A 27,077-nucleotide genomic window follows, 5' to 3' on the forward strand; every position below is an offset into this window, starting at 1 on the left:
ATTGATCGCAAGCATGGAGAAGTAGATTTCTACTTGACCGAACTCTTTACAGGACGCATGTACTTCTGATCCTACTAGGGCTTTAATCAGTATTCACAAAGGTATTCACCCTGGGACATGACCGATATGGCGCAATCGCATCTTGAAGATATTTTCTTATTTGGCACAAAAAATTTATTATTATTAAAAGAAGATGTATCATATCAAATTATGAAAATATATCGTATGCTCTTGCAAGTCTGGTAGTTGTTCATGAAGAACTTGTACGCGGATATAAGAGTCCTTTTTTGCTCCTGGTAGTGTGATCGTTCACGGTTAGTTTATGTTTATGATACAGCCATTTTAAATATCTACTCAGTAGCGAAGTGTGTGTCGTTAATTTATATATATCTTTTCTAATATTAGCTTTACGTCTGCTGAACATGGCACATGTACTTTGAAATAAAATAACGAGTTGTAAGCATCCACCGAACAATTTTTTTTATATTTGTGGCAACTTTTTACAAGCAAGGAGTAAAAAACACTTAGTAAGTGCATTTCCTACACTCTGGTCGGTCTACGAGGTGTATTTTGGTAGATCTGTAAACCAAGGCAGCAGTTCGGAACCCGAATACAACTGCAAGGACTACATGAGTCGACTCCGTAGAAAGTGAAACAGCATTTTCCTTTTAAGTTTTCTTGCTTCATAGACTTTACAGTAGTATTCATAATTATAAGGCATCCCTAATTTCGCTTTATTTTATTTACGAATTATAAACTTTACAAAGCCTTGGGGTTTTTAATTTTCTAGTAGTTTTTCCTAATATTTTTTTATTCAAAATTGATATTTTTCTAAACAAAAAGCCTCCATTAGACGTAGGTTTCATTCTTAACAAAATTTTTATGTCAATTTAAACTAAAAAAATAATATTTTTTAGAACAATGAAATATCGTCGATTTCACTTTACTTCAAATACTCTACGAATTTAGTATCAATCTATGACGGTACGATTTCATTTCCTTATAGTTTATCAACCTTCAAGTTCAACTAACTAAAATTTCCAATAACTAATGTATAAAATTGTTCAAATCTCACACAAATATCGTCTAATTTTTATCATTTGAAAATCACTCATTTTTTGTATTTTAAGCCAATTTTTTCAAATTGCTCCGTTTTTTTTAAACGTAGTGTACACAAATTGCAGGAATATACGTACATTTTCTATTCATTTTAAATTTAGGATATTCTAATTTTTTTTTTACATTTTTATAATATTTAAAACGAAGTAAATAAAATAAAGCAAAATTAAGGGTATCTTATAATTTTGAGTACTACTGTACTTTCTTCATGTCGAGGATTTAGAATTCTTTGTAAATTAAAGTTAACTGGATATATTTTCTATGATTTATGGGAAGATTGAAGAGGGAAGGTTGAAAATCGTAACGTATTTTTTGCTTGTTTCAGATTGGTACCGAGATGCAGATTGTCGTTTACTATTCTCTGTACCAAGACTTTGGAACAAATTCATCAACCACGAAAAAGATTGTTATTTTTGTTTAGCCAAATCCTCTAAGGATCAGAAACAGCTCCAAATTTTTTTTATCCGAATCTGCCTTGCTCGCCAGTCCCGATAGTACATAGCAACGAGTTTCCGATTCCTACAGCGCTGGTTAATCAGTAACAAGAACAGCAAGATTCTCTGACGAGCGGGAATAGAGATCAATCAGGTGACTCCAATTCTAGTAATCAGGAGATAACCACCAATTCCACCATCTCTAGTCGACAATCAATCAGCAGTGATGGCTTTGTCGGCGACACTGATCCACCGCGGGAACGCTACTTACCAAATGAGGAAGATATGAATGATTTGGTTTGAGACCTAGAGCTGTCTAAAGCAAAGAGCGAACTTTTGTTATCAAGAATGAAAGAATGGAATAGCGGAGTAACGAAAACGCCATGAGAGAATTTCTTCTTATTTTGCGAATGAAGGAAATGGTACTTACTGTCACAATATAGCTGGACTTTTTGAAGAAATAGTAATTGAATATGATCCCAAAGAGTGGCGACTGCTTATAGGTATCAATAAGACCAGCTAAAATCCATTCTTCAGAAAAACGGGAATAAGTATCCGTCACTCTCGTTAGCTCATTTCATACATTTAAAGGAAAGATATGAGAGCGCCAAAATTTTGCTGCATAAACTCAAGTACGAAAAAAATAATTGAGAATTAATTGGTAACTTTAAAATCATATCAATTTTTATGGGCCTCCAAAGCGGGTATATTGAAAACCCTTGCTACCTTTACTAGTGGGACAGCTGGGCAGACGATAAGCATTACAAACAGAAAAAATGGCCTGAGCGGATAGATGCCATCATAAGATAGTTAAACATCAAAAACACTCCGCTAGCCGACGCATCAAAAATCTTAATGCCACCCCTATATATAAAATTAAGACTGATGAAGCAGTTTGTGAAGGCGTTAGACACAGTAAGTTCAAGTCTAATAGTAAGTCGAATTTAAATTTCACTTGTAAGTGGCGCGGTAGCCTTAAGACCAACTTAATATCTTATAGATTCTAATAACATCTATTGTTTTTATTTATAGAGTCAGCAGCATTTCAATATCTTCAAACCCTTTTCCCTCATTTATCAGAAGCAAAAGTTAAAGGCGGAATTTTCATCTGCCTACAAACCAAATGAGAACATAGCATGGAACAGTTTTGCCGCTCTTATGGAAAACTTCCTTGGAAACAAAAAAGCGGATATTTACTAGAAGCTTATCGAAGACATGGTCGACAACTTCGGGAAAACGGTCTACCGCATATCCATTAAACTCCATTTCCGTGATACTCAATTTGGCATCTTTAAAGATAACATGTGCGACTATTCAGAAGAACATGGTGAATGCTTTTATCGGAACATAAAGCAATTGGAAACATGATATCAGGGTCAGTATAGCTCTAACATACTTAGAAATTTCATTTTTTAACATATGGCATCGGAATGGATTACATATGGAATCTTGTAAGAGAAAGTTGGTTCGTACATGTAAACTAAAAATATTGTCTTATTTTATGAGAACTAACAGCTTTTCTGCTTTCCTCATTCTCTCTCTCTCTCTCACTCTCTCTCATATTCACTGCTAACTTGGCGTGGTCTGTTTTAATCATATTACATATTTCTCCTTGTTTTAATTTTATCGATTAATTGTTACTTTTTTTATCGATATCATGTGCGTTTTTTTTCTTGTTATCCCGCCATTCACTGACTCCGTGTCCCTTCGCTCTACTACAGTCGCTCCTTTTCGCGTACTCAACCGCAGAACTACAACTTATAACGAGTCTGATGTCAGCTCGTTATGTCTCTCTCTCAAAGGCAATAATTTTAACAATTATAATATGCTATGTCTTTCAACATATATTTCTCCTTAGCTACAGCAGACAACAACAGCGGAGAACAAGGTAAAAGAGAGTGCCGGCAGAGAGAGACCGCGAGCGTGTGCATGTATAGGTATGTGTGACGAGCCGCGCGCCGCATATCGCATGATGAAGGGCCGGCAAATAGCCGATGGTTCGCGAGCTGCGTAGACGTCTACGACCGTGCTTGCGCTTATCGGTGTGCCTTTTTGGTGATTATCCGTGATCTGCCTCGTAGCTAGCGAGCACTCCTCGACGGGGAAGTGATTGTGAGGTACAACTGTGCGCGCTGCACCTCCTCCTTTTTGCGACGAGTGACGAACCGCCTTCGCGCATTCTGCGACCTTGCCGTCCGGCCGATTCAAAACAAAGGAACAACGCCGATTGTAGGTACTAACCGTCCTTTACGTTACTCTCGATCTGCCCAACTCGCTGCTCTCTCTGTGCCGCTATGTATATGCCTTTCTCACGTACATAAACTGTATTTATATCTACTACTACATTTTTATGGCTTTTCTTTTGAGCATCCTCATCTTCCTTCCGCTTTCCTTGATTTTCGTGATTTTAGCTGCACGATGCATGACACTCTCCGCAGGCCTGTTGGCAACCTGGTCTACCGGGCCGGTCTTACGTGACATAACACGAGCCCGCAAAGAGCTGCAATTTTATTAGCAAATATTTAATCTCAGTTATATTAATATTGTAGCAGTTAAAATCCCCGTTGCAAACTACACGTCGCTCTCCGTGGACTCAGGAGTTTAGCCGCTCCGTTCACAACAAAGCTGCGCTACCGGGCTAGATTCTGCTGGATCCACATTATTACGTCTCGCAACGAATTTTTGCAGAAGTTTTCAAATTCTTTCCATTTCAGATGCAATCTCACAATTCAAAAAGGAAACAAAATTTATGTATACATTCGCAAGAAATCAATCAAAACTCGGACAAGCGAACGCGCACCAGTAACAAAACCACGTATTCAGCGAATTATAATGTAATAAATAAGGACTACTTTTAATTGCGATACTAATCTTAAAAAGAGTATAAAAAGTTTAATACGCTCTTACAGTTCAGTTCTTATCGCAAGTTCTTTTAAAGTAATTCATACGTGGAACTCCGTACCACAGCCGTCCGATAATTTCGGTGTCACTCTTATTAACTTTATTGCGAACGAAATATGTAACCTTCTACCTTCTCAAAAAATATTCTAAAAATGAAATTTGTCTAAAGTTTAATCTAATATCAGTACGCGAACTCTGATTGGGTCAACAGATACCTCCTTCAACAAGATTTTCAAGGTATAGTAATAAATAATTATTTACTCTACTCATATTACAAATAATTAGGATTTTAATTATTTTTTCTTAAGTTAGCCTTATCCATTAGATACATATTGGTAAGCATTGGTTATTAATTTAATAATCAACTCGTAACAAAGCCCGCAACGTTTGACCTTCATATATCGCAGCGATTCACCCGCTCTTTTCCTTTTTGTCTGAACGGCAATGACCAGCAATTGGATTTTAATCGCCACCCCCATTGTAAACTTTATTTATAACTTTATAAGGCTATTTCTTCTTCATAAGGGATTAATATCATAAAATTCATCGTCTTTGTGACGTCGAAGTCACTCTCAGGTACGCTTGGAGTAAGCGTAGACTCAGGGTTTCTTTGATTTGGCTTGTGCGTAACACTTTAGCCGGGACGAACAATATTGTTGCTCCAGAAACTCCTAATTATGGGGATAATAATAGTCAAATGTTATTATGAGCACACCTCTAGACTTCTAGCTTAATGTGCTTTTAATGGGGGATTGAATGGAAATCCACCAGACTCAGGCTTAATGGATCTCCGAAAAGTGATAACTATTACAGTAGGAAATTATAGCCAAATAAATTTTGTAACTTACTCTTTTTATTTATTTCGAAGTAAGGAAGATTTCTTTCTTAAAAGTCACTCTTGCTCTCTCTCTCTCTATCTTGCTCTCGCTCTCTCTAAATCTGGCTAGTTTACTTCGGGCTGACGATGTTTCTTAAAGTAGTTTTAGCTCCTTGAACTTGAATTCGCCTTTACTAAATTTCACTGGACTTCTCAAATAACTTGAACTTGATTAATTTTCACTAGACTTCTCTAATAACTTGAACTTGAATCTGAGTTTACTAATTTCCACTGAACTGCTTAAAATAATCTGATTTTATTAATTTTCACTAGACTGCTTATCGCGGCCTTATGTAGGGGTTTTTATGACCTGGGGGCGGTTGGGTGGAAATCTCCTTCAGGCCCATAGAGTAACATACTCAAAGTTTTCCGTATTGGCCGAAGGATTTTCTTGGTCGAACCGGAATACATAATTGGTTTGAGGGCGTGAGTTTTCAGAGAGAGAGAGGGCGGTTCTCTTCTAAACTTGGGCCCTTTTCTCCAGAGATGGCTCTTACAAGGGAACCACCCCAACCCGACCTCACCGATTTAAATGATTTTGGGAAATGTAGTAGTACTTGAAAAAAAATTAGATACGTGTTTTTTTTACCGGCCCATAAGGGCTTTAAAGGGGTGAAATCCACCCTGAAAATCAACTCCTAAAATCAGTTTTTTTAATATTTCTCAGCATCAAATGAATATTTTTCAGTAAACTCAACGTTAAAAAATTTCTTATAAAAAGGCGCTTTTAAGGACATAACATTTATACGGAAGGGTTGCAACCCTCTTTTTAATAAGGGTAAATACACTATATTTTGTACTGTTTTACGACATGTAATATAGTAAATCAGCTCGAGTGATTTTAAAATCGCACTGATAATGAGAAAATACCAAAATTAAATTGACGTGTTTCCGGATTTTTTAAAAAAATATGTTTGAGGGGTGTTTCATCCCCTAGAAACCGCCCCCGTCAAACTATCAGCAGGTTAATCCACCTAACCCTGGGATAAACAAGTTTAGTCGGTTGTTATTTATTGAAATAATTTAATCCTACGCATGAGCGAGCTACCTCAACAAACCCCCATAAACCACCGTTACCGAACCACATGCGGGCTAACCTTATATAAATAGCGAAAAATAAATGTATTTCTTGAATAACATTCATGTTGCATAACAATATGTCCCAAGTATTACAAATTTTATGTAATAATTATTATTTTCTTTTCATTATAAATACAAAAAAGATAAAAATAATTAATAACGGCTTATAAATATAAGATTTGAGACTAAAATAAATTATAAATAATTATTAACTATTTTGTTTTTTCGAAATTAATAATAACAGTTATAGTATCAGTTTTTTTTTAATATTATTTGCATTGTATTACATATAGCTGTGTATAAAAGAGTAATAATAATAGTTGTTATTTCTTAAACGTAAAGTCAATTTAAATCAAATAAATAATTAATTTAAATTGAATATCAAATCTAAGTCCCTTACAATAATAAGACATCCGATACATATTTCATTATTCATAGTAGTTGAAGACAAGTCAAGTATTTAAAAAGTTAAAATTTTTTTATAGTGCTGGATTTATAAATCAACTTATTTCTATATTTACATACAAATTTCCCGAACACGAAAATATAGTACATAACAAGAAGAAAATTTTTTGTCTACTACGTAAGTATTTATGTCACTTATTATATATAATTTTATTCAAATATTTTGATTTGTAAACATGTGAAATATAACTGCTAAAAACGTATGATCGAATTCTATCTATAGACTAGGTTTTCTTTTGTCTTTTGTAAAATTATTCAACTGTAAAAAAGAGTATTTATATCTTGATTTCGTTTTAGATTAGAACATGCAGATCAATCCTTTGAACTTAGTAAATTTATTATTAGCATATTTTCAAAGTTTACAAATACCAGATAGCGAGATTAATTTCAAAGAAATTAAATTGTCAGAAACGTTGAAAGAAATATTAATAGATCCCGTTTATGAGTTTAATGATATTGATATGATTGTTGAAGAGACGTTAGATTTTCATGAAGCTTATAAAGATACTGATGCTAAAATAATCGAAGATGAAGTTCAACATCACTTTCCTGATCCTGATTTTGCACCAACAAATCAGTGCACAAATGATGATGAAGAAATCACATTTGATTATAAACAAAGAGCCGTAGAATTTTGGAGGAGCGGAAAAAACAAAAACTTAAAACTGGATACTGTACAACATAGATTCAAAAAAGTTTCGTCTATAAGTCAACTTAAACGTTGGGCGAAAACAATTAATAAAAATGGAACTTACTGAGAAAAAATTTCGCAAATTTACCAATACATGTTTGATAATTTAAGAGCCGCTATTGCAGCTGGTACGATAGTGCATGATCGAGATATACGGAAATGGGCATTGCAAGTTCAAAAAATTGTTGGTCATGAAGATATAAGATTTAAGGCTTCTCAAAATTGGTTACTAAAATTTAAAAAAACTCATAGAATAGTATCTAGAAAAATAAATAAATTTATCACCAAAAAAACATTAGAACGTAAAGAAGAACTACAAACTAATGCTGATGCTTTTGTAGCTGATGTTAAATCATGTATACCAGAAATCGGCATTGCAAACTTTTATAATTCAAATCAGAGTGGTTTCCAATTAGAAATGCACTTGGGAAGAACATTAGCAGTTGAAGGAGAAAAGCAGGTGCAATGTCTGGTACAGTCGGTTTCATCGACAACGCACAGTTATACAATTCAGCCAACTATATCAGCAACCGGGAAACTTTTATCACCACTTTTTATAGTATTAAAAGAAAAAAGTGGTCAATTCGGTCCCATAGTGGAATCTTCATTATTTAGACCTGAAAATGTGCATGTGGAAGCATCTAAATCTGGAAAATTAACGACAAGTTAGTATATTTTTGTTTATTATAATGCAATGACATAAAAAAATTTTGACATTTTCTTATTTTAGATCATTTTAAAATTTGGTTGAAAGAAGTTTTTTACCCAAATATTGGACCTCAATCTGTACTTTTACTCGACTCTTGGAGTGGACATTGCGATAAATCTGTAAGGGAAACGATGCCGACAAACAAAATTGTTAATATAAAAAAAATTCCCACAGGAACGACAGGGAACATCCAACCACTCGACGTTTATCAGATCAAGTAATTTTGATGGACTATGAAATGAATCTACATTTAAGAAATAACATCATAAAAATGCAGTCTCTTGTCCATAACCAGCTTTCTTCACCAAGATATACTCGTACAAATATTTTTAAATATGCTTGGTATAAAAGCGGCTACATTGCTGAAAAACCAGCTAAAACAGATAACCCTGTTGATTTTAGTTTTGAAGATTCTTGTAATATATATTGCGAAGTAGAAACATGTAAAAATGTTGCTATAATACGGTGTGGTTGGTGTAAAAGATCATTATATGTTTCAAACACTTTTTTGATGATTATCATTTCTGTAAGGAATTCGTTGAATGATACATTTTAATTTACCAATAAATAAAAAAAAGAAAAAGATGAAAATTATTATTAAAAATCAAATATATGTAGTATCGCGTACGATGGCACTTACGTAAATATATTTATGTATCTACATACGAATATAAATATATATATATAGATTGCAACGGTAGTCGATTTAATTAATCGACTCGTTCGCGATTCTGTTTCTCGCGCGTTAGTTCGAACTATTGAGAGAGAGAGAGGGGGCGCGCGATCTTTTGAATAAGCAGTTACGCCTCAGCTGTTTACGCGAGTTTACCGCCGATTTGTGTTTTGCACTTTGATTCGCAAAAATAATTAGTTTTCTGAACAAATACGTGCGTGGGTGCAACAATAGTATTGCAGCAGCAAGTAGCGGTGCAGAAGCAGCAGATTTGCAGCATATAATGGCGAATTGAGGCAGTGCAGCTGATTAATCGAGGTGCAGCGGCAGTTGATAATTTTGCAACAACAAATACGGCTGATCATCGTAATTGCACCGCATGGTAGGTGCACCTTCCGTCATATTAAGCGAAACAAAATACATTCGGTATTTTGTCTATTCGTGATAGCATTATTTTTTTTGTATTCGCGTCGTGCGTTAGTTCGCGGTAGAATTCAAATCTACTCTCTCTCTCTCTTTCTCACCGAACATAATTAAATTGTAAAATCCTATTCGCGTGCGTCAGTCTTTCGGCCCAACAAAGACTGTAGTGATTTTTTTATTAATTAAAGTCTGTTAAATTAATTCGCCGTTTTCGTCATTTGATTTTTCTGGTAGCTTAAGTATTTGAAACAGGCTTAGGTTTTAATCCAATTACATCTAGGGGATTAAGAAGATTAGGAGTAAAGTCGCTCACACTTAAAACTCATCAAGTAAGGTGAGTTGAACTCCGATCGATAGAAGACAACTAGGATAAATCATCTGACGTTAAGGCGAATACACGTATTATCATACGTGTTTAACGGAGCGGCGGTTTGCTCTGCATCGTAGGAGTTTGTTCTTAAATAAATTCCCGATTTTCAGATTTATCTCTCCCGTTACAAGATCTATAAATGATAATTAGACCTCGTGTTATTCTTGTGTTTATTTTTAAGAGATATTTCTCGCCATTTTAGTACTATTAAAATAAAATGTATTAAACATATTTTTATTTGTCATAAATTATGTTTGAGCTACAGATATATTTTACAAAAAAAAAATAGGATACCCCACGTACGGTGTAGAAATCAATTATTTTAAGAAAAAGCAACTGATAAACTCAATTCTTCCAAAGTTATGTCTATTATCCTACATTTTGTTGGGTAAGGGTGGTTTATGGGGGTTTGGTGGGCTAGAGGCAGGTTGGTTAGTTGAGGTAGCTCGCTCAGGCGTAGGATTAAATTATTTCAGGAAATAACAAACGACTTAACTCATGTTTCCCAGGATTAGGTGGGTTAGACTGCAGTTTTATGGTCCTCTTCTCTCATCGGCATCTCAGCGCTCACGTGTTCGGAGGCTGCATGCACTTCATATGTAAGTGTGAAGGTACGAAGAGCAGAATAGCGTATTGAAAAAAATGAATGAACGCTTGTATAAATTTAGACTATAGATTCTATTGCTTGGAGACTATCAAGAAGAATTTCCCTGCGACACTCGGCTCGGTTCCCACAGCTCTTGGGAAGCGGTTTCAACTCTGTCGTTGGTCTTAGAAAAATTATTCTTGTGAAATTTAAAAATTTTAATCATATATGGCCCGCCGTCACATCTTTAAGTCAATTTTTTACATCATAAACTTTTCACTTTACGTACATAATTCCGCGTTAAAGCTTGTTCAAAATTTGTGAAAATTTACGAAAACAGCGTTGTAAGGGCAACTCAGCGTAAAAAGGGTCTGCTTCTATGAGTATAAATTCGCTTGTCGCTGCGATAAAAGGACTGATTCTGATCCAATCTCATCTAACAACATGAGCACTGTTATCAGTGAAATAAAATCTGAGCCATTTTCTGAGCCACATTTCATTATTCAGTGATTAGCCTTGCTATTTTTCTTTTTTACATGATTGTCTAAGAGATAAATTTAGAAGACCCTCTATTTTATGAGAAAAGAACAGCATTAGACAATCGTCTCTTCCAATTATATTACTGTTGTTGCGGACAGCTAGATCATTCTAAGCACTGATGCTTAGAATCCATCTGGCCGTCAGTTATTATCCGCGTCGGGAAAACGACTAGGGAAAACCCTAATGCCGCGGTGTCGGGAAAACCCGATAATAAAAGTAAAAATGACAATCGTTTACCATCTTTATACTTTTGCTAAGAATCAGAATTGATGAGTAAGTCAATGAGTAATGAATATAATGCGATGACTTTGTCTGATCTGATCAGTTGATCATTTAGCATCATGGCTCAGTATTTCAAGGACACAGCTTTGTTGCTTTTGCGTGCACATCGTCTGAGAAAGGTTGGTTATGCTAGTCTCGAAAATATCGAAAGATTGTTGGCACTCGGATTGTTAGCTTTTATATCAAACATAAGCAACTTTATATCAATATACAAAATAAGAAGAATGACAAGTGTTTTTATGTGCCACCTAGTACACCAAAAATACCGACAACTCACTCCTACCTGGATGTAAGGACAAAGATACAGAGCAATATCGGCACGGGCATAATAACAAATATGTACGTGATAAAGGAAGTGATGGAGATCGCATGAAATGAATGCGATTGTCTGAGTTCCCGCCTGAAAAACGCCGTAAAAAGGACAAAAGAAGAAAAACACCGGGACCAGCACTGAACTAACTGCGGCCTATCGAAGGGTAATGGACGGCTCAGACTAAACTAGAATTGCTTTTAGGGTTTCTTTTAGGGGATTTCTTTTAGGATTTCCTTTAGGGTAAGAAAAAAGACGAAATAACTGATAAATGGTACAGCAATGATAGCCACGTCAACCCAGACGATGGGACTGTTGATTTCGAAGGTAACGCCGAAGAAGATGCCTCCTACCTTGATGATGTTAGCATGATAAAACAAAACAACCGACACAGGCAAGACTCGGCCCAGAAAATCTGGTCTTCCCTAAAAAGAAGAGATGAAGGGATCAACATCATTTTGGTGCGATTAAAGGATGGAAAGACTTACACAGATACTTTACGTCGACTTAAAACGAAGATTAATCTCAAGAGCTCCAAAATAAGCATCTTGGAATACCGAAAGATAAAGAACCGAGGATTTGCACTTCTATAGTGGCACAAAAGAGAAACAGACAGAATAGACAGAAATTCCAAGTAATGATACGGCAGACCTTGAGTGATAATAGAAAAGTAGAGAAACTTAACACAGAGACAGTTACTAGAAATACTTCAGTCTGGATTTGGACTATAACACAGACACAAATGACGTCAAGGACGTATTCAAACAAGAAACAGAATAGGACGTGGACTTTAAGATCTACATCTTTCGATCAAATAAGAGCGATGTTGCATGATAGTATGCGAAATGGACAGACAGACAGTTCAAAAGCTCAGAGACTGCTCAAAAAGGACAGAATCAAAATTGACTCAATCTACTTATAAACTACCTGGATATAACAGTTAAAAATTACATAATTTCGGACTCACATTAAATGGAAAGTAGAAAAATATTTTTATATATTACTTGTTTGATAACTTAGAAATTGCTAAATGCTCAATTGTAATATCATTATATATATTTTTGTGTAATCGGAGTCGTTAGAAAATATATATAGTAAGCAGAAAAATGGATTTCTTTATCTATTCAACAAAACTTTTTGTACTTTTAGCTCAATTTTGAATGTGGAATAAGCGAAAAAATCAATCAAATGGATCAATATATATATAGTTAAAAGAAAATAGTAAGAACTACATTTGAGAGAAATAAATAATGATCGTCAAAAATTATTATTTAATAAAAACGAAATTTGGTATTGGATTTATACGTACAAGGGTCGTTTGAAAAGTCCGTGCAAAGTCAGAGAGATGGCGCTACTAGTTCGTATCAAGGTTATTTTCAAGATATCTTCGAAGAGCACACACCAAGTTTCAGCCAGATGGGCCAATTACTTTTCGTTTTATATTCGTTTCAATCAAAGAAATCGAGTGGTTGTAAAAAAATGGAAGAAAAAGAATTTCGTGTATTGATTAAACATTACTTTTTCAAAGGCAAAACGCCTCAGGAGATTAAACAGAAGCTTGATAAATATTATGGTGATCGTGCACCTTCGATTAGAATGGTTTATAAGTGGTTTCAAAATTTTCGGAGTAGCCATATGAGCACAAAAGACGCTGAACGTTCTGGACGCCCTGTTGAGGTTACCACTTCAGAAATCATTGATAAAATCCATGATATGGTGATGGCTGCTAGAAGAGTGAAGGTGTGTGAGATTGCTAGTACTGTAAGCATCTCGAGCGATTGGGTACATAATATTTTGCACCAACATTTGGACATGAAAAAGCTATCCGCTAGATGGGTGCCGCGATTACTCACGATTGACCAAAAACGAGATCGTGTGAAGTGTTGCAAGAATGGTTTGCATCTGTTCCAGCAAAATCCGCAAGACTTTAAGTGTCGTTTCATCACTGTAGATGAAACATGGATACATCACTACACTCCTGAGATCAAAGAATAGTCTAAACAATAGGTTACCAAGGGGGAATCTGCTCCGAAAAAGGCGAAGACAATTCCTTCGGCCGGGAAGGTTATGGCGACTGTCTTTTGGGATTCGCAAGGAATAATCTTCATCGACTATCTGGAAAAGGGTAAAACCATTACAGGCGAATTTTATTCATCGTTATTGGATCGTTTGAAAACTGAGTTGCTAGAGAAACGTCCACGATTGGCCCACAAAAAAGTCCTCTTCCACCACGACAATGCGCCAGCTCACGCCTCAGCAGTTGTGGCCGCAAAACTGATGAAGATAGGGTTCCAACTCGTTTCACATCCCGCCTATTCTCCAGACTTGGCTCCGTCGGACTACTATTTGTTCCCTTATATGAAAAAATGGCTGGCGGGGAAAAGATTTTATTCAAATGAGGAGGTGATTGCAGAAACGAATGCCTATTTCACAGACTTGGACAAATCCTATTATTTGGAAGGGATTAACAAACTAGAGCAACGTTAGATGAAGTGTATAAGCCTAAAAGGAGACTGTATTGAAAAATAAAAAAGATTTATTAAAAAAAATCAAGCAGTTTTTATTTTTGCACGGACTTTTCAAACGACCCTCGTATTATTAATTCGATGTCATTACATAAAAGGACTCTATTTGCTTCATTACCTAAACTTTTTTTAAGAGAAAATCTGATATTAAAAAGAAAGACAAAGGAATTTTACCTGCATAACTAGGCCTTTGTTGATTATAAGGTGAATACTGTTGATCTTTTGCAAAGTCAGGATGTCGGCGTGGTTGCTGTGATGATGGTGGAGGTGGTGGCATACTTTTATTATTCGCTCCAGGATACAGTTGATTCCCCAATGTTGATCCATAAGGACTCTGTACATCAGAATGTTCTATTTATATAAACAGATCTCAAATTTAAGCTCACTCAAAAGCTAATTTATTAAAATTTCTTATTGTATTTTGAAAATCATTTCGTTTAATAATTGCACATATAATATATTTTGTTATTCGAAGTTAATGGCTGATATATCAGAGGGATCTCGTAAAATCAATCTCCTCGTTGAGTTGTAGGAAAAACTAGAACTGAAAGGTATCTAGGAAAAATACTTCAGGTTGGAGATTCTCTAGAATATATATAATGTGAGTTTGAGGATAGGGTCCTTCGACAGAGGATGAAAGACGGCCTGCTTGAACTTATACAAAGGTAAGGAAGAACCATAGTGGCCGTCTTCCTACAGACCACGAAGGTTATTAGATATTTACGTGCATTTACTCTCATATATCTACATGTTTTTCATATTTATATGTCAATTTTCTAGTACGAATTAACCTCTAGAGAACCGGAAAACTGATATATTGACTTGGGGGAAACAATCAATATTTTTTTGTTATAAAAACGATCTGGGGATTTTTGGAGTTACTAATCATAAAACTGGGGTCAGATTAGATAAACTTACACACACCCACTTTCTACTCACCCTATCCTACTGTCTTACCGCTTATTCAAATAGTCCACTTTTTATATTTGCAAAGCTCAGAGAAAACGTAACCTGAGGAGTTTTCGCGATCTTTGATCGCAAATTTGGAGTCGGATTAAATGAATTCACACATCCCCACCCCTATGCTACCATTCAACATCTCACAAATCGGCCATTTTTTGGTACCCAGTAAAATTATGATCTAAAAAGTTTTCAAGGTTACTCATTACGAATGTGAGATAAATTTGAAAAAATATAGTGTTATAAATTATAAGTCTAAACAATAAATATTTAGCTATCTCAATATATGTAAGTCAATATTTTCTTACTCCGTATAAATGTTATTTTACTTGACTTATAGACTTTATATTCTGTATTTACTCATACCTATCTAACAATTTTTTATTTTGTTGCTAATAAGATAATATAATTTTAGTTTTACATTTTTCAACATTTTTTATTTAAGCTGCAGAAAAAGAATCATGGATTTGAACAGTAGTGAATTAAAATTAGATGAGTTACAAGACAAAGATAAGATCAGTGCTGCAGTACCAACTAACTATAAATTGTGAGGATGAAGAAATTGGTATCCGTCTTCTGAACTTACTGAATTTCTTCATGATTAGGATACTGGAACATATAGAAAAAAGAGTAAAAATATAAACTGAATAGAGATGAAATTGAAATCGGTCACACTGATATTTTTAATTAAGTCGTGGAACATCAAAATATGTGATCACGACAATTCATGACGTTCATTATTGTACTACAGGAAAACAGCATTGAAAAACAAGATATAATATAACCATCATGTATTATTAAGTGTAATAAAAATAAGAGAGGTATTGATGTTACAGATAGATAACTATCAATAGTTGAAACTATTAGAAAATACATACAATGGTAATGAAAGTCTTTTTTATATTTACTCGATTTCGTACTGTCATACTCATAAATGATGTAAGATGAAAACTAGTAAGTCTATTTCTTATCCTAACTTTCGGTTGGAAGCGGTAAGAGGCTTATTGAAACTTTCTATATACTGCGAATATATATGCCAGTCCGGTGATCTTCAATTTATTGGTAGGTACTTTCCTAAAAACATTAAATATCAGAAGAAAATGGAACGCATCTGCTGCTTATGCGCTATGAGTAAAATCAGGCGTTGAAGTGGTTACGACTGTAAAAGTTATCATGTCACTTTTTGTATAGATTTATATTTTGAAATTTATCATTCTAAACAAACTCTGCCTTGATACACATATATTTTTTATAAAATAAAGATGAAACACAAAATTTTAACCAGTGAAATACCATATCTAATATTATTCCAAAAAAGGAACGATAACTAAAAAAATTCAAAAATATATAAAAATAAAAGAAACAAAAAAAATTAGGAAATAGAACTATATAATGCTAAAGGAGAGTTATAAAATTAAATTTTTTACCAAAAACATGATTATTTGAAAAGGACGGGAGGGGAAGGATTGAAGTTTATGAATTTATCAAAGCTGACTCCAGATTAGTGATCAGCGACCCTAAAATCTCTTAAAGACACATTTTCACCAGATTTTGTGATTACCAAAAATATAGCTTTCTGCCACACTAAATTTTTGATGTGGTAGGAAGGGTTGGGTTGGGTTGGAGAGGGAATGGAGTCGGTGAATTTAACAAATCTGGCCACAGATTCGTGATCAGCGACCCCAAAAAACCCTAAAAGCACAATTTCACGAAATTTCAACAATGTTATAAAATTTTATACTGACAAATTATTCTTACCCTTTACCGAACCGGAAAACCGATATATTGGTTGTGTCTGTGTCATCAACTTTGTATATAGTTGATACATGATATCTGCATTAATTTAACCACTTTTTACAGGTGATTGCAACCTTCACATCCCATTCGTCTAAAGGTTAATATTGTTATTGTTATTGTAACTTCAGAAACTTCGTAAAACGCTGCAGAGATACACTAGGTACCTGTACGCATTAGTTTAGGTTCCCTATAGTCATGAGTATATAGACCCATCTCTCCTACCATTTTTTAAAAATGTTGTGGAATGAAAAAGTTTTACACGCTTTATGATCATTTAACTTGGAATCCGTACCATCGGAATCACAGTAACAAACATATGAAAATTTCATTTCTAAAAATGTTCACATATCCGAAGCTATTTTTAAACCTATGACTTTTTTCACAGAAGTCTGGGATCTTACTCACTGAGCTAACGTGACCTTAATAATAACTATAAGTTTAATATGACGGTAGTAATTAACAAATATATGTTCTCTTACAAATGAGTAAGTTTCTATGCTCGTTGTGCGCTGTGTATGCGCTACATAGTCCAGCAATAATGAAAGAATAAGGCGCGAAACAGATGTTATCGCGCGCAGACCATAATGTGTGTAATAGTAAGAGGGTATACAATTTGTGTATCGGCATAACCACTTTTAAGTTATCGTGTGGAACTCCAACTTTCAGATTCCTTTCGCTCGAATCCACAGTTTTACAACTTTATTATTTCATTTACCATATATAACCTGAATCTAACATGTTTTAGATCTTTATAAGAATTATATATTTAGATTCCCTTGTGTAGAACCGTATTTTAACCAAGTATTTTGATACATATAAATATACGCTAAATTCAACACGCCTCCTTATATTTATATTATTAACATTAATTTCTTTCTAAATTTTTCAAATTTAATTCATCCCTATGACTTTTCAAATATGTTGTAACGATGAACGTTACATCCGCGCTCTCACCTCGTCAGGACGACTGCCCGTGAGTGGCAGCATCTGCTGGACATGAGTTGAGGACGCGTACTGCGCGGGAAGAGAGAGATAGATAGAAAGAACAAAAAGTCTAGGATAGCTTCTCGTGCTGTATGGAGGTAGCCCCGACGGAGCGCGATCATTCCTCGCATTTAAAAAGAGTGCCGCAGTTTTTGTGAAGGACATTAGCTGAGAGGAGAAGGGCATCCTGAGAGGATGTGTGCAAAAGATACGTTGAACTCCCAACTTGATACCGGCGACATCTCCAGTGTGACCAGGAAATAAAGCGAGGTTAACCTGAGTGATGACTCAGTTAAGAGCTGCTCTCGTAAGGTAAGCTGGCCAGCTTCGTGGTATTAATTGCGCGTGTTAAAGACAAAGTCGCCGGGAATCTCACATGAGATCGCATATCGATAAAAGGTGATTGCGCGCGTATTGTATTATAGTGAGAGCGTGTGAGTGTGATTCATGTACGGTTGCGGATAAGATGGCGGCGCCCGTATATGTTTATACGCCCCAAAGTTTATACGTGAATAACGAAACAATAAAGAACGCTTTAATGACGAATAAATTCTATGTAAAATAATCATTGACTGGCCCATTGATAAAATTTATTTTCACATCTGTACGTCCGTTTCGGCAAAATATTTTCGTACATTTGTGCCCATTTTCAGCTAGACGAATTTTATCCAAATACTTCAGAGCGAGGCTGATGTTACCGAATAAACTAAGGGTAGCAACCAACGGGGACTTCGCCCGGAGGCAAGTGTCTACGCCCGAAGTAAGGTATCGGTGGGAGGATTGTCGCAGAGAATGCAGAAGGCCTTTCTGACTGCCGGTGGGGCAATCTTCTAGAAATTTCAGAGCGCCACTAAAGTGGGCGAAATTGTATGACGCAGCAGCAACGTTCCCTCAATACAAAACGAACCTACAACCTATGCCCGGCGTAGCCCACACCAATTTCATACTACATTACATGGTGCCCAACGTAAATGAATTAGTGGCGTTCGCGACGAGTCAGAACGCCAGTTCATAGATGCGCATTTGCACGAGGCGTTAATGATACAACTTAACGCAAATACGCACCGAATCGTACAAAAGTCAATCTATGAACCACGTGGAATTTAAGGGGTAACACTACTGTAAAATTTTTCAAAAATCGATTTTTTTTTTTGCTTAAATGGTAGAGAAACATCTCAAAATCAACGTCCTAAAGTAGTTTTGCAAAAAAAAATTCGATATATAAACGTGACGGCGTCAGGCTTGAACATCAGCGCGTATTATTTGGTAGCCACCGTCTCAGTGCAGTTATCATTATGCAGTCTCTCTCTCTCTCTCTCTCTCTCTCTCTCTCTTCGTAGCTGTATAAGCTCGAAGAAGAGATAGATAAACAGCTCGATTGAGTGTGAAGCACAAACGCGCATCGTGGTCGGCGGCGCCATTTTTCCACCTTCTTCCATCCATCATCGCTACACACGAAGCCACCGCAGAATTTTCTTAATTTCCTTCCCTCTCTCTAACTCCCTTGAGTCCCTTCTCCTTTACTTCGCTTAGGTAAAGGCATTATATACGCCGGTGACTCACACAGAAACTATGAGGATCTCGAAGCACTACTGGTGAGTAGGTAAGCACTGGGCAAGTGTCGCGTGCTTAAAAAAAGAGCTAGCAGCAACAGGCAATAACAGCTCGCGAATCGCAAACGTTGTATCTTATTTAGTTTGGTAAAAAGAAATGTGTTCTAAGAAGATATATAAGATTACTGTAGCGGTCCTATCTATGAGCTCTTCTCTTATTTTCATTGGATTACCGCAACCCGCTGAACTCGTCAATTTACTTAGATAAATTAGTATATTAGACGGCACCATCTCACATATTATATAATTGTATTAGTGCTAGAGTCAAATTTCATGACCATATAAGGAGTGTGACGTTACTCTACTTATAGATATAGATATAATAGTTTTTATTTTTCAATTAAAATACGTTAATTAAGAGTAATTAACAGTAATTCAATGTAATAAAGCATTTTTTATATAGATTTTAGGGCATAGATTAAGATTATAATAATTTCAATTACTTTTAACTACTAAATCATATTAATTTTAATGTGCAAATTTAATTTGCTTATTACATTGTAAATGTTAATTATTATAATAAAGCGGATACTCTAAATTCAAGATGACTATCTAAGAAACATGAGTAAGAATTCGTTTTATTGATAACAGCTTAGTTATTACTGTTACCAATAAATAAACAATTAATAATTTATTTAAACAAATAATTACATATGAATTAAAAGCGTTAATTTTGTACATAATAACGATATCTTTATAATTTATTAATTTTCATTAGCTGATTTAATATTTGCATTATAAGATTTTGCAAAAATATGAAAATTAATTATAATTCAAATGTTATTAACTAATTTAAGTTGTTCTTTTTTGGAATTACTTCTACAAGCAATAAACTATTGCTATATGTCAAATTTTATAATTATTTTATTGTAAATACTACTGTGGGCAAAAAGTAAGGTGAATTTGTTTGTAAAATGAAAAATCTTTATTTATTCTTCTACATCAATGTCATCCCCTTCGAAGTAATCCCCTCCCGATAAAATACACTTATGCCAACGTTTTTTCCAATCCTCGAAACATGCCAAATAGTCCCTTTCCGGTATATCCATCAGCGCCTTCTTCGATTCAGCTCTTATCTCCTCAATCGACTCGAAACGCGTTCCCCGGAGTGGTCTCATGAGTTTTGGGAATAGCCAGAAGTCACACGGAGCCAAATCAGGCGAATACGGTGGTTGCGTAACGATATGCTTCGAATTTTTGGCGAATTTTTTGCAAGAAATTGAGCGTTTTCGGTACCAAACGAGATTTGACTTTTCGTAGGCCCAAATGGTCTTTCAAAATTGTTTTCACAGATCCTTCTGATATTCCGATCATATCAGTAAGGTCTCTAACAGTCAACCGACGATTTTCGAGCACTAATTCCTTCACTTTATTGACGTGTTGGTCATCTGTTGACGTCGATGGTCGTCCGGAGCGCTCCAAGTCATCAACACGTTCTCGACCCTCTTTGAAGTCTTTGTACCACTTATAAACATTTTTCTGCGACATGGTAGAATCACCAAAGGCCTTCCGCAACATCCTCAACGTTTCCGCAGCCGAAATTTCATTCCGCAAACAAAATTTGATGGCACTTCTTTGCTCAATTAAATCAGACATTGTAAAAATCGAAACATGCACTCTTGGTCGTTTGGTAAACACAAGCGTAAATATATTACTGATGATGACATTGACATGAAATTTGTCCCAGATGTCATTCGCAGTCCTACCAACTCAAGAAAAAAAGAACTAGCCCGAAATGTTAAGCCCGCGAAGTTTAAATTGAAAATTCACCTTACTTTTTGCCCACAGTAGTATTGCATTATTATATTAACTAACTTTATTAGTTAATAACTTTTGACCATACTTTTTGCGATAAGTGTAAATTATACTTAAATAATCCATATCTACTTCTGTAAATTTTACATGTTTTAGAATTTCGTTATCGCTGTCTATTCTCTTGTAAACAAGGGAAAATGATTTCGCATACTTGCGTAAATAGCTCGAAGAGAGCCGTCCTGCGAAAATAGGCGGGAAAATTTGTTTATAAATACGCTGAATTTTGCAGACTGGTATTTTCTCCTAGCCTTGCAAAGTGAGCGCTCGAGATTGAATAAACTTGGCTTATACCTAAGTTCTTTCTCTCAAATAATTAACTAAGCAATTCTTTCCTTTCCTATTGTAATTTACGCTCGACTCATAGAACATTTCCCGCTATGAAAAACTTGGGCTGAATTACATCCTTTTTACAAGAGAGATTTAAGCTCTGCTTATGGGACATTTCGCACCATAAGAAACTAGGGTAAAGTCTATCTTTCCTTAAGCACAATTCAAATTATCATAGATATTTCATTTATAATTACATTTTAAACTCAATATTTATAAACATTTTCAAAGTTAAAACGAATTCTTTCTCATTAACGCGACAGACCACGAGAGTACGAACAAAATAATAAATAATAGGCGATATTAACATCACATTTGTTGACCGTGACAGAATAGCCCCCTCTTGAGATTGAATGATCCATGTGAAAAAAGTCTCATGTATCCAGTTTTCCATGAGCTTAGATTCTTATAGGTTGCGCCTGGTGACTAACATTCATAGTGGCTTGGGCTTTCAGTATTATTTGGTTTGTTAAATTCACTGTTCTAAATTTACTCAAAAATCCATCCTTTATTACCAAATTAGACCGAGGAATGAATTTTTTTAAATTACCCTTTTTCGCCTATTTTTTCTTTTCTTTTTATTTTTCTCAGCTTTATGTGATCTGATTAACAAAATATATCTTTCATTTGAAAGGTAATTAAATTATCTACGACTTTCTCTATTAGAGTATAGACTTTTCTATAGAACTTCAGTTATAAAAATATTATTTTGCAAAAATATTATTTTGCAACTTCTAAACATCAATACGAGTATCATTTGCTGTTGAAAATTTTGAGCCAAAAGTGTCTATTGATTGGCTATTCACACTAGGTAAAAAGCGCTACTAATGTTCATCCCGCTCATAATTGATAATACCACATTGTTAAGGTTTAAGGGGTATATGCATCAAGTTTGAGATCTTAATACTTATTTGAAAAACTTATAGAATCAATTTATATCAATGGTCTCGTGCCACGGCATTGATTTCGGCTACTTTGTTGCAACATTTTTGTGAAAAACTTTGAACCTTATCGTGAAAAGATTTGACGGCGACTTATAAATTTTAACATTACAATCACCTAACAGTTCAATCAGCTTCATTGTGTCAAAGTTTCATATTATTCTAAAATGTCATTCTAAATTTCAATTATAAATAGCGTGAAAATTTATTTCAATGTATTTTTTCTTAAGAAATAAATTTTTTTATTTTGTTTTTAGAAAATAATATATAACGATATTTAATAACAAGCATCCGAGGTTAATTTCTCACACTGTACTCGTATTGTCAAAAAATAGAATTTTTTTTAAATTCGAAAAAAGGATTTTAAAGTATAAAGATTCTACTTTTCAGTGATGTAATTTATTTTTAGAATAAAATTTATTCTCTTTTTCATGTAATCTTCAAAAGTACTGAAAACTTTGTTTTCAAACTTGTAGGTTAGAACATCTCGGAAACCTAAGGAGCTGGGACAATTTTGTGAATAGATTTGGAATCAACGCATTTAATGCCTTCGGGTTCGTTATCTATTCCTTGTAGGATATTCCTTTTCTGAAATTTCGTTGGGTAGTCTAATTTTTTTAAAAGAACAAGATTAGCACGGATAACACTTTTTACTGCGCTGGCATCTGTTGATCTACTTCAGGTATGAAGAACGTTTTGTATATAATGAACTACTGGTTTTCTCAAAAATAATTAAACAATTACAGTAATCCATAAATTATTAGAGTAAAAAGCTTTAGAAGTGGCTTTAATTTTCAACAAATTTCCTAGTTTTAAATATGTAACTAAAAACGTGGTTTTTGTAGAGATGCAAGTCTGTGGTAATAGTAAAATACTGTATTAACGGTAGAGAAATGGTTGGTCCATCTAATTTAACGTTAATGTGTTTGTAATCAGAGACCTAAAAATATAGAAAAACATCAAAATTACGCGATCGAAAATTTTCAATATTACAAAGATTTTTCTTAAGAGAGCAAATTTGTTGAGAATCTATGTTTTTTGTGCTGTAAATATTTTTCTAATTATTTGAATAAAACGCGACCAAAATCATACTATTTTTGAAACCAACATTTTGCAAGTTAAATGATTGTGTGGTTTTTTAGCTCTATATATTCACGATGAATTTATTTGTACAAAATACTAATTTTGCATTATAACAGTTGCCCAATCTAGAAATTTTGCTATAAGTACCCTAAGTTTATCATATCATGTAAGTAAGTAAAAAATTAAAATAGTCACACCTTTTCCAGATGAAACAGAGAGGGCCAAATCGTTCTACTGGAATTTACTCTAAACGATATAAACGAAGATTGGCCCAACAACAGATCGAACATAGCAAAAAGCAAGTGAAATTATTAATCGATGAGATTATTAAAAGTAGAACCTGCAATACTAATACCAGCGTAGACATTTATCCTCCAGTTTTAATTTCAGACGGGTTAACAAATGGTAATATAGTTAATACTTCTAACATGGAGGAATCAGTCCGTCCGCATCAACACCAATATTTTATAATATAGAACATAAAGTTAATATCGCAAGTAATAAACTAGACGGAAACATTGAAGCAGAATGAAACGATCGAAACAGTGACGAATGTATATACGAAGATGAGGAAAGTAATTATATAGCGATAATGAAAACTCCGAAGTTACCAACAATGAAATAGTTTCAGTCACGCCAGACCTTGGTTCCTATGAGAGAAGTTTGCAGTCATATATCAGAGCAACTCAAACACGTGTTAGCACAATGGACTGTGAAATGTAATATTTCAAAGTCTGTTCAAAAAATTTTGTTATAAAAAGTCTGTACAGATATATCTCAATTAAGCTTGCCTATAGATCCTAGAACGCTTGTGAAAGCTCCAAAAATCGTCAAATTTCATAAAATAAAATGTGGAGATTAAGGATTTTTCCTGCGCTATTCTAACCACAGTTCCAAAAAGAGCAATTCTTGGGCTACAAAAAGTACTACTCAAAATTAATTTTATAATTTTTTCAATGGAGATATGGTCATTGGAAAAATGTTGGATGTGAACATTCTACTATAGGCTCATAATAACACGAAACTCAATATTCACTTCTCACGTCTATAAATCTACACGCAAAATAGTATCAGAAGTACGAGAGTCCGCGTATAGCACAGTGTTCAGTCTGCTAAAATCTCATAACCTCAAACTCGATGTTTCCTAAGCCAGTTGGAATTCACATGTCATTTTTTGAGTAATCCTCAAATCAGAACATTCGACTAAATCACATCAAGCCGACGCCCAATCGGATACTGCTCGTCGAGTATCGAGAGCACGGTAATATTGAATTTCGTGTTATTATAAGCCTATAGTAGAATGTTCAGATTCAACATTTTTCAAACGACCATATCTCCGTTGAAAGAATTATAAAATTAATTTTGAATAGTGCTTTTTGTAGCCCAAGAGTTTTTTTGCTCTTTTTGAAACTGTGATCAGAATTACGCAGAAAAAATTCATCATGTTACAGGTGATTAAATATAGGAAAAAAGTGTGTTTTTGACGCTTTTAGGTTAAGATATCTGGAAAGAGTGATAAAGCAATTCTAAGCCCAGATTCGCAATCAGCGCATGAAAATCTATTAGTATACTATGTCTGGTTTCAGGTTTTTAAAAATATTGACCTTAGTTATTGGGGTTTGTTGTGGTAAATCGAAGCCTGATGTTGTTGATGAATTTTTACATTTTTTTGTTGAAGAAGCAAAGTATTATATAAACCATAGATTCTATTTAGAGGATATTTAATATAATATCTCAATAGATGGATTAATTTTCGATGCACCTGCCAAGGTCTATATTTTGGGAGTAAAGTGTCATTCTGGATATTTGAGTTGCACAAAATGTGAAATCAAAGACATATACCGATATCATGTTTGATTTCCTGGAAAATTTGGAGTTCTGCGCACAGATGAACAGTTTTCGGCTTTTGAATACAGAGAACAAGGATTCCAGCTAAGAACGACAATTTTAAATGAGATTCCCCAACTTGGATTGGTTACACAAGTTCTGCTTGTGTATGTAGGTTGCACAACGAAATTCTTTATGATTTGGCAATTTCCTTTTACGTCATATAAATTAACTATTCCTCAACTGAATATAATATTAAATGCTTTTATTGCCATTGGTCCATTTGTTCCGTACGAATTTACGAGAAAACCCAGAGACTTAAATGATATTAGCAGTTTAAAGCTACAGAATTAAGGCAAACTGAATTATATACTAGTGTTGTTACCTTGAAGAATAACGTTGCGCAGGATGTGTATGATGATTTTGTAACTTTGCACTTTAGCGATCAGTACCAATCCTAGATTATGCTCTATTCCTAAGCGGGTTAATCATGTAGAAAAGCCGTAACGGAGAATCAGCGACCGTTTCCGCCTCGGTAGCTCGCGGTCGTCCGCATAAATTATTTATTTGAGGATTCAGGAAGCAAAAGACGTTCCCACGACTAAATAACACATCGAGCACAACCACGTTAAACGCATAGATTCAAAGTCGGAATGAGGAGTGATAAAGCGTCGAAGAAACACGACAGCGGATTAACACACTAACCCTTTAATCGTCAACAATCAATTACAAGACGGCGATCTTACGCCTATACACTACGAGCGGCACAATAACAAACCTGAATGCGAAGGGTCTAAAACAAAATGTTACAACAAATGCCGGATAAAACACTTTCCGCCGTTAATTCATCAAAGGGGTAGCCAGCAGGTCTGCCGTGCTACCACCCATAAGCTGGTGCCCAAACATGCAAGCTCTCTCTCTCTCTCTCTCTTCTTCTTCTTCTTCTTCTTCTTCTGCGCCATTTCCATCGCTTCAGCCGTCAGCTCAGTCTGTGTATAGTACCTCGTAAACAAAAACCAAGCATGAGTGTGCGTACCACACGCACACACTCTCAGCTTGGCGCGGCGCACGGACATTTGCGAGAGCCAGACTGACGAAATCGGCCTAGCCGAGATTCTCCGTTACAAAGCTTGGAATCATTTACGTTTAAGAATTTAAAAGACCGTATGGATCAAGATACGTTTCTCATAATATACATAATATTGAGTATGTGGTAGGCGGCGTGAGAAAGAATGGAGAATTGGAAAACTTTTTGCCTTTCCACTTCGAAAATTTCATCGCTCAAATCAAGCGGTTATTGAGAACGTGTCTGAACAATTACTTAATAGATGATCAGAGTTAGAAATTCTTCAAGATGAAGTTCCATAATCAACAAAAAACATCGATTTAAGACAACCTCGCTATAAAATCTTATACCGGTCCTGTGCCGGTCATGTTCAAAAGTGCAAAGGAATACAAAGTTGGTGTCTTTGCACAATTCAAAATCAACTGTGACGATGGAAAGAACAATTATGTATAAATAGATAATGCAGAATATGTTAAAATTAAAAACATAATTATGAGCAACAGTGAAGTATATTCATAGTCGGCCATTTGTTAAAAGTTGTCGGACCATTATATAAACAAACATGTCCGTCCAATGTATTAGAAATCAACATTCTTCATCCTTCCTCCGAACATTCAACATCGCAGCACTGGAATATCAAGCAAATATCAGCCAAGTTATTTATTATTCCTTTCAAACA

The 27,077-nt window shown here is 34.8% G+C and overlaps 1 protein-coding gene across 6 annotated transcripts in view; it reads right to left on the reverse strand.

Moving 5' to 3' along the window:
• LOC131675125 (trithorax group protein osa) overlaps positions 1–27,077 on the reverse strand; it is a 1,031,961-nt gene that overhangs the window by 131,205 nt on the left and 873,679 nt on the right. For all 6 annotated transcript variants that reach the window (XM_058953975.1, XM_058953976.1, XM_058953974.1 and 3 more), the window contains one exon: positions 14,160–14,319. In XM_058953975.1, coding sequence (XP_058809958.1) covers positions 14,160–14,319 — 160 coding nt within the window. The remainder of the gene's footprint in view (positions 1–14,159; positions 14,320–27,077) is intronic.

Source organism: Phymastichus coffea, unplaced genomic scaffold (assembly GCF_024137745.1).
Source record: "Phymastichus coffea isolate CEN01 unplaced genomic scaffold, Cenicafe_Pcof_1.1 PCOF00016, whole genome shotgun sequence".
In the NCBI taxonomy this organism is placed as follows: Eukaryota; Metazoa; Arthropoda; class Insecta; order Hymenoptera; family Eulophidae; genus Phymastichus; species Phymastichus coffea.